The sequence below is a fragment of the Nylanderia fulva genome, unplaced genomic scaffold (genome assembly GCF_048542155.1).
Source record: "Nylanderia fulva isolate GAGA-0341 unplaced genomic scaffold, ASM4854215v1 Scaffold235, whole genome shotgun sequence".
Taxonomy (NCBI): Eukaryota; Metazoa; Arthropoda; class Insecta; order Hymenoptera; family Formicidae; genus Nylanderia; species Nylanderia fulva.
This window is the reverse complement of record NW_028190299.1, coordinates 30382-45260: the sequence shown is the minus strand read 5'-3', so window position 1 is coordinate 45260 and position 14879 is coordinate 30382. Positions and strand designations below refer to the sequence as shown.

The 14879-nt window shown below is 45.8% G+C and overlaps 3 protein-coding genes and 1 long non-coding RNA gene across 5 annotated transcripts; 2 read left to right on the top strand and 2 right to left on the bottom strand.

Moving 5' to 3' along the window:
- Nucleotides 1-218: 218 nt before the first annotated feature.
- Nucleotides 219-2504, bottom strand: LOC146723086 (uncharacterized). Of its 2 annotated transcripts, XR_014924773.1 has the most exons (4): nt 1853-2504; nt 1483-1723; nt 1300-1413; nt 219-1200 (listed from the first exon to the last, which is right to left on the bottom strand). It is a non-coding gene; the product is annotated as an uncharacterized LOC146723086 (long non-coding RNA). The 2 variants fall into 2 exon arrangements; XR_014924774.1 differs by lacking the exon at nt 1853-2504 and having other exon boundaries at nt 1487-1824.
- On the top strand, nt 1960-5178 carry LOC146723085 (uncharacterized). Its single transcript, XM_085483202.1, has 2 exons — nt 1960-2638; nt 2747-5178. The coding sequence occupies exons 1-2, from the start codon at nt 1960-1962 to the stop codon at nt 5176-5178; spliced, it is 3111 nt and encodes a 1036-aa protein (XP_085339328.1).
- A 177-nt stretch (nt 5179-5355) lies between these two features.
- LOC146723084 (uncharacterized) lies at nt 5356-6105 on the top strand. Its single transcript, XM_085483201.1, has one exon. It carries the CDS (start codon nt 5356-5358, stop codon nt 6103-6105), a length of 750 nt encoding a protein of 249 aa, XP_085339327.1.
- Nucleotides 6106-11503: 5398 nt separating this feature from the next.
- Nucleotides 11504-14383, bottom strand: LOC114941939 (uncharacterized). The gene has a single exon (XM_085483200.1). It carries the CDS (start codon nt 14381-14383, stop codon nt 11504-11506), a length of 2880 nt encoding a protein of 959 aa, XP_085339326.1.
- Between the last annotated feature and the right edge of the window lie 496 nt (nt 14384-14879).

Genomic DNA, 14879 nt, shown 5'->3' with positions numbered 1-14879 from the left:
GAAGAAAAAAAACAGTATCAACTTAAAAAAGGACACCGAGCGACTTGACGGTTCTTATTTTGATGTTTAAAAAAAAATGTCATCTTAGCATGGCGGTACTATATATACAGCGTTCTGACATTGTAATTTACAGATATTGAGTTTGCTTCTTATAAAGTATACATTGTTTATAATGTTTTTCAACAAGAAATATTTTAAAGAATTTTTATCGTCTCGACGTAGATTAAGTGATCACTACTTATTTAAAAATCAAATATTCAATATTCAGGCTAACACATTAATTATTTTACAGCTTATTACATATCATTATTACATCATGGATTACAAAATTAGACGTTTATTTAAAAAGAACTACAGAAATTTGATGTTCGGGATTAGGCTCTTTAACGACTAATTCGAATGATCAGCCGTAATTAAAGCCAACAATTATAATGTGTTCAAAATTGAGAAGAAAATTAATATTGTTTAAGTCTATAATTTCAGTCTAAAAATCGATATTTTCTTACATGAATATGCAAAAAAAAAACCGCGGAAAAAGGGCTCGTTCGATATAAACAAGTAGGCGATAAATCAGGATTATCCTAACAAGCTGTCAATAATAACTACATTGCTCAACCGAAAGCAACGATTACCGCATTGATTATCGATGTAATAGACATGCGCCGTTCGATCACGTGGCTTCCGAAAGCCAATCGATCCCGCTATCGAGCGTTTCGCGCATGTCAGGTGCGTGCTTGTTTCGCGCAAATTACGGGGCGGCCAATAAAGACAGGCGCCCTCGCGTCACCTTCGAACATTTTTAAACAAACGAAATTAATTGGTGAAGCAAAAATTAGTGGGGCTTCAGTACCGCACCGATAAAAGAAGCGCCCACCAAAATTGCGGGGCTAGTCTCTCGAATCTTAGTACGTACAAACCGCTGTCAAACCGCTTAGAAATTACCGCAATTATTAACCACACACACACTTTGAAATCGATCTCGGCTTATCTACTGGAACTTTTGTAAAATTACTGTATCGGCTAAACTGTGTTAAAGTAAACTCTGTGTTATTTTTTAAAGAGTGATCAATTCTTTTCGGCCTTCAAATACGCGCTCTCCTTCATGCGTACGCGCAAACATATTTTTGGTCCTTCGAGCCGGATTATCAGTTCGTCGCGCCGGCACGCGTGTGAACGTTCTTGAAGACGAGAGTGAAGTGCCTGAAAAAGAAATACAGTGAGTGTCACATCATGGATGCCGCTATATTATTAGATAGTCAGCGTGAGATCCAAGTTCGAATCTCACGCTCTGTCGAATACCTGAAGAAGATGGGCGCTCCTAACATCACATCCAGTGCCGTCACTACCCGCATCAGACTTCTCGATCAAGCCTGGGATAAGTTCGTAATCCAGCACGATCAGCTGCGCATTGCCCTGAAAGATAAGTTTAGGGAAAGTGATTACGTTACTTCAGGACTCCATGTTTTGACTGAAAATACGTACGTACAGCAAAGGAGCATCCTGGACGGCTACGCTGAACGCATTCGGTCAGCCTCAGAGACAGTCAAGTTAAACAAAGCCGCTCCTCGAACCGTATTACCTCGGGTCAGGATTCCGCAGTTTTCGGGAGCTTACTCCGAGTGGCCAACCTTCCGAGATCTCTTCCTGTCTGTCGTCGGTGATAACGCCACCATCTCTAATATCGAACGCCTGCATCATCTTCGGTCGAGTTTGAACGGACAGGCTGAAAAATTGATAAGCTCATTACCGGTGACAGGAGACAACTACGAACGTGCATGGACAATACTGTGCAAACACTATGAAAACGAGAGAGAACTCATCCGATGCAACTTTGCCGCATTCATCGCCGTACCGAGAATGAAGAACGGAACCGCTGAAGAACTGCATCGCATCCATAACGCTGCCGTCACAGTCGTCAACGCACAGGAAAGTATAGGTCGTCCCATTGAATCTCACGGAATGGACCTCCTAAACTACCTGATCGTCGAACAATTCGACGCACACACTCGGATGGAATGGGAGAATTCCATATCCGACTCCAACAAGTTACCACAGCACGAAACACTTTTGGACTTCATGACGCGACGGATGTTCACACTTAACGCCGTGCATCCGAAGACTCTCAAGAAGAACTTCGGAGAGTCTTCACGAACGGCGAAGACACATGTTGCGAAGCACGGAACTAACCTTCCACAATGCGCACTGTGCCATGAAAAGCACCATCTGATGACGTGTCGCGAATTCAAGATGAAATCCGCTGCAGATCGAAAGGCCTTCGTTGAGACACACAGACTGTGTTTCAACTGCCTCGGAAATCACTATCTCACAAAATGTCAGTCGAAGAAGAACTGCTACACATGCAAGGCACGTCATCACACTTTACTGCACGACGCATACAACACGGTCACCGCACATACACCAGAAGCCACTTCACTCGCCGCACTGCACAAAGCCAAGGAACAGAAGGCTGTGCTTCTCGCCACTGCTCGGGTGAACATAGCCGATTGCCATGGAGCACCGCACGACGTCCGAGCACTGATCGACCAGGGATCAGAGGTGTCGATCGTTTCTGAAGCACTGGTGCAACGATTGAACCTGCCTCGATCACGCACCGACATGGCCATCTTTGGGATCGGAGGCGCACGACCAGGGTCAACGCGTGGCACGCTGCACCTCACTTCGGACATCACGAACGCCCGGCTCTCCGTGATAGCGTTTATATTGCCACGCCTATCACTTCTTTAAGGCTCCACGTCCAGCACACTACAAGATTGGCCGCATATTCGAGGACTTCAACTGACGGATCCTCAATTTCACGAGAACGATCCAGCCGAGCTACTCCTGGGAGCGGAGGTGTGCTCCTTAATTCTTGAAGAAGGTCTACGCAAGGGTGGACCTCAGATGCCAATTGCGCAGAAGACATCACTAGGATGGATACTCTCTGAAGGCTCCAACGTCGCATCCGCAGAAGAGCACCGTCGCACATTCCAGTGCACTGCCGATCACGAGCTACTCGAGCTGGTGCAACAGTTTTGGGAACAGGAACGGGAGACCAACGCAGTCACGACACTCTCCGTCGAAGAGCAGCAATGCGAGGAATTCTTCGTGCACACGCACACTCGCACCCCTTCAGGACGATATGTGGTGAAGCTGCCATTCTCCTCACCAATTACTGCACTCCGCGAAACCCGCAAACCAGCTGAGCGGCTTCTTACAACGATGGAGAGGCGATGCGTCCAGGACCGTCGATTCGGCAACCTGTATCGCAACTTCATGAAAGAATACGAAGACCTAAAACATATGACGCTGGTGACATGCTCCACAACTAGCAATCAGTCAACGTACTTACTACATCATGGAGTACTCAAGGAGTCCAGTGCCACGACGAAGCTGAGGGTCGTGTTCAATGGGTCGCAGCGAACGCGAACAGGAGACTCATTAAATGCACATCTCATGATTGGAGCAAATCTTCTGCCAGCTCTTCCTGACGTACTCCTTCGATGGCGTCAACACCAGTATGTCTTCGTTGATGATATAGAAAAAATGTATCGGCAAATACTCGTGCATCCGGATGACTGCAAATTTCAAACGATCCTGTGGCGTCATTCAACTGATGATGAAGTGCGAGAGTACCAGCTGAGAACGGTCACCTACGGTCTGGCGTGTGCTCCGTTTCTCGCCATACGGACACTCCGTCAGCTCGCAACAGACGAAGAAGAGCAGTTTCCTCGTGGCGCCGTGGCTCTGCGTCGAGACTGTTACGTCGACAATGTGGTCACCGGCTCAAATACGCTGAACGATGCGATCGCACTCCAGACGGAAATTCGCAACCTCTGCTTGGCGGGCGGATTTCCGTTGAAGAAATGGGCAGCCAACGACGAGAGGATCCTGACTGGAGTACCAAGCAATCATCTTTTGCAGCAATTACCGCCAGCCTGGAAAGAAGAGAGCCACGCCACGCTAGGACTCCGCTGGCACCCGCAACACGACCAGTTCTCCTTCGTGTTTCATCCGCACGCTGCCATCAATCACACGAAGAGAACGGTTTTATCCGAAACCGCACGGCTCTTCGATCCAATAGGGTGGCTCGCTCCAGTCGTGATTCGAGCAAAAATTCTCATCCAATCCACGTGGCTGCAAGGATTGGACTGGGACACCCCGCTGCCGCCATCCGAAGCTCGAGAGTGGCAACGATTTCTAGAAGAACTCCACCTTCTAGATCAGTTGCGAATAAAACGCTGGCTCGGGACCGGAGCAGATAAGACCACGCTGCAGCTTCATGGCTTCGCCGACGCATCCGAACAAGGATATGCCGCCGCAGTATACATCCGCATCACTGAAAGGAACGAAACGTCAATAAGGTTATTGATGGCCAAAAGCAAGGTAGCACCCGTCAAACAAGTGACCTTGCCGAGGCTGGAGTTGTGCGCCGCCACGCTACTCACCAATTTGATGCGACATGTCAAACAAACGCTCGACCTGGCAACATCAGACACATACTTATGGTCTGATTCAACAGTGACCCTCCAGTGGATTCGCGGTCACTCCTCACGCTGGAAGACTTTTGTCGCCAATCGAGTCGCTCACATCCAGACGCAGCTGCCTAATGCACAATGGAGACACGTAGCTGGTCACGACAACCCTGCGGACTGTGCATCAAGGGGTATTAATCCAAGCGAACTGATCAATCACGCTCTATGGTGGACAGGACCTACCTGGTTATCACAGAACGAATCGGCCTGGCCAAACTCCGAGATGGAGATCCGAGGAGACGACGTGCCAGAAAGGAAAGCCACGAGCCTGATGACTGTAAACCGGGTCATCATCGAGCCAGAAATCCTGCTCCGCTTCTCATCACTGCATCGCCTGCTACGGATATCCGCATGGTGCCGTCACTGGCTGCGCGCTTCCGAGCCGACTCACACTGCTGGATTAACGTTGAGTCCGGAGGAACTTGACATGACACTCTTTCGTTGGCTTCGAGAAGTGCAGACACTGCACTTCACGGACGAGATCACCGCAGTCGCAGCTGGACGCTCCGTCGCACCAAGCAGCACATTAGCCAAGCTGACTCCGTTCCTCGACGACCATGGTGTTCTGAGAGTGGGAGGTCGGCTTAAGAACGCCCTGCTGACACAGGATGAGAGGCATCCGATGATCATTCCAACCTCGTCGTGACTGACTCGTCTGCTGGTGGAATCCTGTCACCGTCGGACGCTGCATGGAGGAGTGCAACTCACCCTGGGGCTGCTTCGACTGCGCTTCTGGATTCCACGAGGACGCACAGTCGTAAAACAATAACTACATCGTTGCGTCACCTGCACAAGATGGCGAGCAACGACGCTTCAGCCACCGATGGGTAATCTACCCCGCGATCGGGTCACTCCGACTCGACCATTTCTGCGCACTGGAGTGGACTATGCAGGACCCATCCTCATCCGGACGAGCAAGGGACGAGGACACCGCGCCTATAAGGGCTATATCGCAGTATTCATCTGTTTTTGGTCCATAGCCATCCACCTCGAACTTGTCTCGGATTACTCTTCAGAAGCCTTCATCGCCGCTTTACGTCGCTTTGTCTCACGTCGAGGTCTCTGTACGGACATATATAGCGACTGTGGAACGATCTTCATCGGGACTGACCGCACTTTACGTGAGCTCTTTGTCACTGCATCCACAGAGGGTCGTGGAATTGCACGCGTAGCTGCTGAACACGGCATACGGTGGCACTTTAATCCACCAGCAGCTCCGCACTTCGGCGGATTGTGGGAGGCAGCCGTCAAATCCGCTAAGTATCACTTACGGAGGGTGCTAGGTGAAACCACCCTCACCTTTGAGGAACTGACCACACTCCTCACACAAATTGAGGCCTGTTTAAATTCTCGTCCATTACAGGCACTCTCTGACGATCCAGACGATGTTACAGCACTAACTCCGGGCCACTTCCTGATCGGCGCGCCGCTTCTCGCCATCCCGGAGCCAGGGAGGACAACCGTGGATCCGCAGCATCACGATGGCATCATCTCCAGGCGATGCGCGACCATTTTTGGCGGAGATGGTCGGGAGAATACATCCATGGACTCACCTCACGACCTAAATGGCTGAAGGTCGAGACAACACTTCGCATCGGAGCACTCTGCCTTGTGCGCTCCGAGATTTCGCCTCCAAACCGGTGGCCTCTTGCCCGGATCACAAAACTGCATCCCGGCAACGACGGGATCGTACGCGTGGTCACCGTTCGAACCGCGACCTCCGAGCTCGTGCGTCCGCTCGTAAAAATTGTCTTACTTCCCGACTTCGCAACGGACGTAACGACACGCAACGCATAGACAGAAATGCACGACGCGTCACATCACTCACACATCTTTGCTCACGTTCATTCGCTATGCACTTGATTACACATCACATACGCACTGTAACCACTTTTTACATCCACGCACATTATTTCACATCGAAAACGCGTTTCACTATTCTCAGCTGATCGCACCACGCTGTCAACACGTGTTCATCGTTTCAGCTGTTCGAGCGACATTCCACGCGATAATCACGTGTATCTCGCCGCGCCGGCGCGCGCCTACCCCACTATCAATCGCTATCGAGAATTTATAGCAACTTATTGTCAGCGGGTGACAAGCCGGGCGGGATGTTCAAAATTGAGAAGAAAATTAATAATTGTTTAAGTCTATAATTTCAGTCTAAAAATCGATATTTTCTTACATGAATATGCAAAAAAAAAACCGCGGAAAAAAGGGCTCGCCCGATATAAACAAGTAGGCGATAAATCAGGATTATCCTAACAAGCTGTCAATAATAACAACATTGCTCAACCGAAAGCAACGATTACCGCATTGATTATCGATGTAATAGACATGCGCCGTTCGATCACGTGGCTTCCGAAAGCCAATCGATCCCGCTATCGAGCGTTTCGCGCATGTCAGGTGCGTGCTTGTTTCGCGCAAATTACGGGGCGGCCAATAAAGACAGGCGCCCTCGCGTCACCTTCGAACATTTTTAAACAAACGAAATTAATTGGTGAAGCAAAAATTAGTGGGGCTTCAGTACCGCACCGATAAAAGAAGCGCCCACCAAAATTGCGGGGCTAGTCTCTCAAATCTTAGTACGTACAAACCGCTGTCAAACCGCTTAGAAATTACCGCAATTATTAACCGCACACACACTTTGAAATCGATCTCGGCTTATCTACTGGAACTTTTGTAAAATTACAGTATCGTCTAAACTGTGTTAAAGTAAACTCTGTGTTATTTTTTAAAGGGTGATCAATTCTTTTCGGCCTTCAAATACGCGCTCTCCTTTACACGTACGCGCAAACATAATGTGTTCTACTGCGTTTTTTCATATTATAAATCTATATATTTTACATGTATGATAAGTTCTGTCTTTCCAAATTATTTAATTTATGGATATGTTAGCAAAGCGATATTTGTATTAATAAAGACTGTCGTACAGTTGAAACGTTTACTAATTATCATTTGTATTATTTTTATGACGTAGAATAAATTGTTAACACCTAATTAATTAGCTCGTTAAGTTGGCCTTTTAATTTATAACTTATTTTAATTTTACACAAGCCAAATTTTATTTTGCATTATATATATTTACTTCTTTGTTTGCCGGAATAAATTCTTTTAATTGTTCCAAATAATGTCCATGAATCAAGCAGTAACAGACTTTTTTTTCTTTGGTATTTCGTCTTGATTTTATTTCTCAAGAATTAATTTCCGCAACATAACTTTATTATATTTATACATATATAGTTAAATTTGGCGTAATACATAAGCTTTAAAATATATATAATTTAAAAATTTTCTCAAAATATAAAAAAATATTGAGTGGGAAAAGGGTAGTTTGAAAAATTGTATTATTTAAAAAAAATCCAAATACGCCATTGTAAAGTACATTTGAATCCAAACTTTAGTGTAACATTAAAATTTTTTATATTTCTATATAAAAAAACTATTAATCTCGGCTCGAATTATTGTGTTACAATAAAAATAAAATCTCGACGGCAATCGGAGCCTATGCGGATGTCATGCACAAAATTAATAAATCAAAATGAGATCTCAAGTCAAACTCATTTATTAAATTCTAAACGTTTCGACCCACTTCGGGTCTTCTTCAGTAGAATCCGCAAATAAATTAAATATCATTCTCCTCCCTATTCAAACCGTCCGGCCGTCGGAGTGTTCACCGCACAGTCGTTAGAGTGATGTGTCACGTGTAGCATTGTCTTCTCTCTGTTTTTGCTGTCGGGTGTTGGTAAGGGAGTCACTGCTCCGCTTCCTTCCTGACGATGGTCACCGTTAGGGAGACACTCCGACGGCCGGACGGTTTGAATAGGGAGGAGAATGATATTTAATTTATTTGCGGATTCTACTGAAGAAGACCCGAAGTGGGTCGAAACGTTTAGAATTTAATAAATGAGTTTGACTTGAGATCTCATTTTGATTTATTAATTTTGTGCATGACATCCGCATAGGCTCCGATTGCCGTCGAGATTTTATTTTTTTTATATTTCTATTCGTCTCGACAATATTCGCTTCGGAATGTAAAAACAGATTTTCTGACGATTGGTTGCACCCCTAAACCCATTTTTAGCACTATAACAAAAATGATTTCGTTATTAGACTTATTACCCTCTAAAATTGTGCTGAGTTTCAGATTTTTAAAATTTTCAACTTACCAAACGTTCCTTGTCAGCCAAATATAAACTTGTATCAATTTTGCAAATTATTATTTGATTTGATATATAGAATCACTTTTGTATTTTGAAGGATGCATAGTCAAAACGACCTGACATTGAAAGGATTAAAAGGACGAAAAATTTAGCCCGGGTCGAGACATTAAAATGACATCAATTTTTAATACAAGATCTAAATCGTTTTGACTATATAGATGATAACATCATACATAAAAATACATAGGTGACTTTGTGATAAATTTTTCAGATCAGATCTGCAAAATTAGAATTTGCAAAAGTAATACAAAATATATGGCTGAGTAGCTTTTTTAAATATTTAAAATAATAAAACTTTGTTTATATACTTTAATTTTTATTTATTTGGCGCAGTTTTTTGATGTCATAATTCTTTTGTAGAATATATATAATTTGTAAAATATATATAATTTGTAGAATTTATATAACTAAATTTTGTAGAACAATTTTTTGTGGGACAATTTCTTAGTAATTAAAAAATAACATTGTTTTTTTTTATATAATATTTTTACTTGGCTCTTTTTTACCTTTTTTTAAAAAAGTAAGTTTTTTTATAGAAATAGTCTTACATTTATTTAAATACATTTTCTTGCAATACAATAGAAGCTGCTTTGCAGCATAAAAATATTTGTGTCGCATTATATCTATTTTGACCTATTTAAATTCAAAATTTTCATAATATCCGTTAAACTTTGATTTATGTAAATTCTACATTTATTTAAGTACATTTTCTTGCAATGCAATAGAAGTTGCTTTGCAGCATTAAAATATTTGTGTCGCATTATATCTATTTTGACTTATTTAAATTCAAAATTCTCATAATATCCGTTAAACTTCGATACCGCATGCAATATGTTAATTTAAATTGAATGAATAATCTATTTTATTTTGCATATTCTATTTTGATAAATACAAAAGTCAAGATTTTTAAGCTTATTAATATTTATAGTTTATTAGCATTTACACTTTACACATACACATTCATTAGTATTTATACCTTAAACATACACTATTTTGAAAATTTTATTAGTTAATTTGCATTATATTAATGAAAAATGTTATACATAGTGTTCAATAATTCGCGACCCACCTTTCATGGGCAGATAAAGCATGTTAAACTGAATAGAAACGTCCTGTATCATTTTGCAATATTTGCAATAATTATTGAGTTATTTATTATAATATCTAAGCAAATAAGCGGAAAGAAGCATTATCTGATCGAGAGGCGGCGTCATGCAGCGAACAGTGAGCAATATAGCGGCGCAGAAAAGTAAGATGATACGTTTGAGACTCAGCAACATATAACAAATAAGCCGTCCGGCATGCCCACCGAGTCCGACCTACCGCTTTCTATCTGTTTATTCGCTTACAAAGGGAGGTCGCGGTTGACTCTTCACCGATTTTGATCTCCTTTGGTGTGGTGAATCTATATCGAAAAAAAATTGAGTGTTCGAGCTTTTCGTCCAATGCGCCTTCTAAAAAAAAAAAAAATTTTTTCCTTGCATTTGGAGAAATTACCAGGTTTGTTATCAGGCTTAAAGAAAGATACGCTTTTGATCGGTGCCGCTAGTCCAGTGGCAGAACAAAAAAATAGTAATCCCGGGTTCAGGACTTTGAGCTGTCATAATTTAAAAAATTTTTTTAATTTTTTATATTTTTTTATTATTGTATATACTTATATTTATATAATATGTATTATTTATTGTAATAAATAAATATTCGGCATACTAATAATGTTAGAATATACATTCTATTCTAACATTATTAGTATGCCAAATATTTATTTATCATAATAAATAATACATGTTATATGTTATGTTTGCGCGAACGCGAGAAGGAGAGCGCGTATTAGAAGGCCGATAGAAATCATTCACTCTTTAATAATTAACACAGAATTTACTTTCACAATTTAACGATACAGTAATTTTACAAAGTTCCAATAGATAAGCCGAGATCGATTTCCAAGTGAGTGTGCGGTAATAATTGCGGTAATAATTGCGGTAATTTATAAGCGGTTTAATAGCGGTTGTACGTACTGAGACTCGAGAGACTAGCCGCCCAATTTTGGTGGGCGCTTCTTTTATCGGTGCGGTACTGAAACCCCACTAATTTTTACTTCACCAATTAATTTCGGTTATTTAAAAATGTTCGAAGGTGACGCGAGGGCGCCTGTCTTTATTGGAGGCCCCGTAATTTACGCGAAACAAGCACGCACCTGACATGCGCGAAATGCTCGATAGCGAGATCGATTGGCTTTCGGAAGCCACGTGATCGAACGGCGCATGTCTATTACATTGATAATCAATGCGGTGATCGTTGCTTTCGGTTAAGCAATGTTGTTGTTATTGACAGCTTGTTAAAATAATCCAGATTTATCGCCTACTTGTTTATATCGGGCGAGCCTTTTTTCCGCGGTTTTTTCGCATATTCATCGGAAGAAAATATCGATTTTTTAGACAGAAAAATACAGACTGAAATAATTATATTAATTTCTTCTCAATTTCGAACATCCCGCCCGCCTTGTCACCCGCTGACAATAAGACGCTATGAATGTTCGATCGCGATTGATAGTGGGGTAGGCGCGCGCCGGCGCGGCGAGATACACGTGATTATCGCGTGGAATGTCGCTCGATCAGCTGAAACGATGAACACGTGTTGACAGTGTGGTGCGATCAGCTGAGAATAGTGACACGCGGTTTCGATGTGAAATAATGCGTGTGAATGTGAACAGTGGTTACAGTGCGTATGTGATGTGTCGTGTATTTCTGTCTATGCGTTGCGTGTCGTTACGTCCGTTGTGAAGTCGGGAAGTAAGACGATTTTTACGAGCGGACGCACGAGCTCGGAGGTCGCGGTTCGAACGGTGACCACGCGTACGATCCCGTCGTCGCCGGGATGCAGTTTTGTGATCCGGGCGAGAGGCCATCGGTTTGGAGGCGAAATCTCGGAGCGTACAAGGCAGAGTGCTCCGATGTGAGGTGTGGTATCGACCTTCAACCATTTAGGTCGTGAGATGAGTCCATGGATGTACTCTCCCGACCATCTTTGCCAAAAGTGACCTCGCATCGCCTGGAGATGATGCCATCGTGATGCTGCGGATCCACTGGTGTCCTCCTGTACTGGCTCCGGGATGGCGAGAAGCGGCGCGCGGATCAGGAAGTGGCCCGGAGTCAGTGCTGTAATATCGTCTGGATCGTCAGAGAGTGCCTGTAATGGACGAGAATTTAAACAGGCCTCAATTTGTGTGAGGAGAGTGGTCAGTTCCTCAAAGGTGAGAGTGGTTTCACCTATCACCCTCCGCAAGTGATACTTAGCGGATTTGACGGCTGCCTCCCACAATCCGCCGAAGTGCGGAGCTGCTGGTGGATTAAAGTGCCACCGTATGCCATGTTCAGCAGCTACGCGTGCGATTCCACGACCCTCTGTGGATGCAGCGACGAAGAGTTCCCGTAAAGTGCGGTCAGCCCCGATGAAGGTCGTTCCACAGTCGCTATATATGTCCGTACAGAGACCTCGACGTGAGACAAAGCGACGTAAAGCGGCGATGAAGGCCTCTGAAGAGTAATCCGAGACAAGTTCGAGGTGGATGGCTCTGGACCAAAAACAGATGAATACTGCGATATAGCCCTTATAGGCGCGGTGTCCTCGTCCCTTGCTCGTCCGGATGAGGATGGGTCCTGCATAGTCCACTCCAGTGCGCAGAAATGGCCGAGTCGGAGTGACCCGATCGCGGGGTAGATTACCCATCGGTGGCTGCAGCGTCGTTGCTCGCCATCTTGTGCAGGTGATGCAGCGATGTAGTTGCTGTTTCACAACTGTGCGTCCTCGTGGAATCCAGAAGCGCAGTCGAAGCAGCCCCAGAGTAAGTTGCACTCCGCCATGCAGCGTCCGACGGTGACAGGATTCCACCAGCAGACGAGTCAGCCACGACGAGGTTGGAAAGATCATCGGGTGCCTCTCATCTTGTGTCAGCAGGGCGTGCTTAAGCCGACCTCCCACTCTCAGAACACCATAGTCGTCGAGGAACGGAGTCAGCTTGACTAATGTGCTGCGTGGTGCGACGGAGCGTCCAGCTGCGACTGCGGTGATCTCGTCCGTGAAGTGCAGTGTCTGCACTTCTCGAAGCCAGCGAAAGAGTGCCATGTCGAGTTCCTCAGGACTCAACGTTAGTCCAGCGGTGTGAGTCGGCTCAGAAGCGCGCAGCCAGCGACGGCACCATGCGGATATCCGTAGCAGGCGATGCAGAGATGAGAAGCGGAGCAGGATTTCTGGCTCGACGATGACCCGGTTGACAGTCATCAGGCTCGTGGCTTTCCTTTCTGGCACGTCGTCTCCTCGGATCTCCATCACGGAATTTGGCCAGGCCGATTCGTGCTGTGACAACCAGGTAGGTCCTGTCCACCATAAAGCGTGATTGATTAGTTCGCTTGGATTAATACCCCTTGATGCACAGTCCGCAGGGTTGTCGCGACCAGCTACGTGTCTCCATTGTGCATTAGGCAGCTGCGTCTGGATGTGAGCGACTCGATTGGCGACGAAAGTCTTCCAGCGTGAGGAGTGACCGCGAATCCATTGGAGGGTCACTGTTGAATCTGACCATAAGTACGTGTCTGATGTTGCCAGGTCGAGCGTTTGTTTGACATGTCGCGTCAAATTGGTGAGTAGCGTGGCGGCGCACAACTCCAGCCTCGGCAAGGTCACTTGTTTGACGGGTGCTACCTTGCTTTTGGCCATCAATAACCTTACTGACGTTTCGTCCCTTTCAGTGATGCGGATGTATACTGCGGCTGCATATCCTCGTTCGGATGCATCGGCGAAGCCATGAAGCTGCAGCGTCGCCTTATCTGCTCCGGTCCCGAGCCAGCGTTTTATTCGCACCTGATCTAGAAGATGGAGTTCTTCTAGAAGACGTTGCCACTCTCGAGCGTCGGATGGCGGCAGCGGGGTGTCCCAGTCCAATCCTTGCAGCCACGTGGATTGAATGAGAATTTTTGCTCGAATCACGACTGGAGCGAGCCACCCCATTGGATCGAAGAGCCGTGCGGTTTCGGATAAAACCGTTCTCTTCGTGTGGTTGATGGCAGCGTGCGGATGAAACACGAAAGAGAACTGGTCGTGTTGCGGGTGCCAGCGGAGTCCTAGCGTGGAGTGACTCTCTCCTTCCCAAGCTGGCGGCAATTGCTGCAAACGATGATCGCTTGGTACTCCAGTCAGGATCCTCTCGTCGTTGGCTGCCCACTTCTTCAACGGAAATCCGCCCGCCAAGCAGAGGTTGCGAATTTCCATCTGGAGTGCGATCGCATCGTTCAGCGTATTTGAGCCGGTGACCACATCGTCGACATAACAATCTCGACGCAGAGCTACGGCGCCACGAGGAAACTGCTCTTCTTCGTCCGTTGCGAGCTGACGGAGTGTCCGTATGGCGAGAAACGGAGCACACGCCAGACCGTAGGTGACCGTTCTCAGCTGGTACTCTCGCACTTCATCATCAGTTGAATGACGCCACAGGATCGTTTGGAATCTGCAGTCATCCGGATGCACGAGTATCTGCCGATACATTTTCTCTATATCAGCAACGAAGACATACTGGTGTTGACGCCATCGGAGTAGTACGTCAGGAAGAGCTGGCAGAAGATTTGCTCCAGTCATGAGGTGTGCGTTTAGAGAGTCTCCAGTTCGCGTTCGCTGTGACCCATTGAACACGACCCTCAGCTTCGTCGTAGCACTGGACTCCTTGAGTACTCCATGATGTGGTAAGTACGTTGACTGATTGCTCGTTGTGGAGCATGTCACCAGCGTCATATGTTTCAGGTCTTCGTATTCTGTCATGAAGCTGCGATACAGATTGCCGAATCGAGGGTCCTGGACGCATCGCCTCTCCATCGTTGTGAGAAGCCGCTCGGCTGGTTTGCGGGTTTCGCGGAGTGCAGTGATTGGTGAGGAGAACGGCAGCTTCACCACGTATCGTCCTGAAGAGGTGCGAGTGTGCGTGTGCACGAAGAAGTCCTCGCATTGCTGCTCTTCGGCGGAGAGTGTCGTGACTGCGTTGGGCTCCCGTTCCTGTTCCCAGAACTGCTGCACCAGCTCGAATAGCTCGTGATCGGCAGTGCACTGGAATGTGCGACGGTGCTCTTCTGCGGATGCG

Bases quoted from the DNA above. Each gene is read 5' to 3' on its own strand.
- LOC114941939 (XM_085483200.1), bottom strand. From the start codon at position 14,383: ATGACTGGAGCAAATCTTCTGCCAGCTCTTCCTGACGTACTACTCCGA.
- LOC146723085 (XM_085483202.1), top strand. From the start codon at position 1,960: ATGGACCTCCTAAACTACCTGATCGTCGAACAATTCGACGCACACACT. The intron at 2,639-2,746 runs GCGCACGACCAG...CACTTCTTTAAG, and splicing joins GGCCATCTTTGGGATCGGAG to GCTCCACGTCCAGCACACTA.
- LOC146723084 (XM_085483201.1), top strand. From the start codon at position 5,356: ATGGGTAATCTACCCCGCGATCGGGTCACTCCGACTCGACCATTTCTG.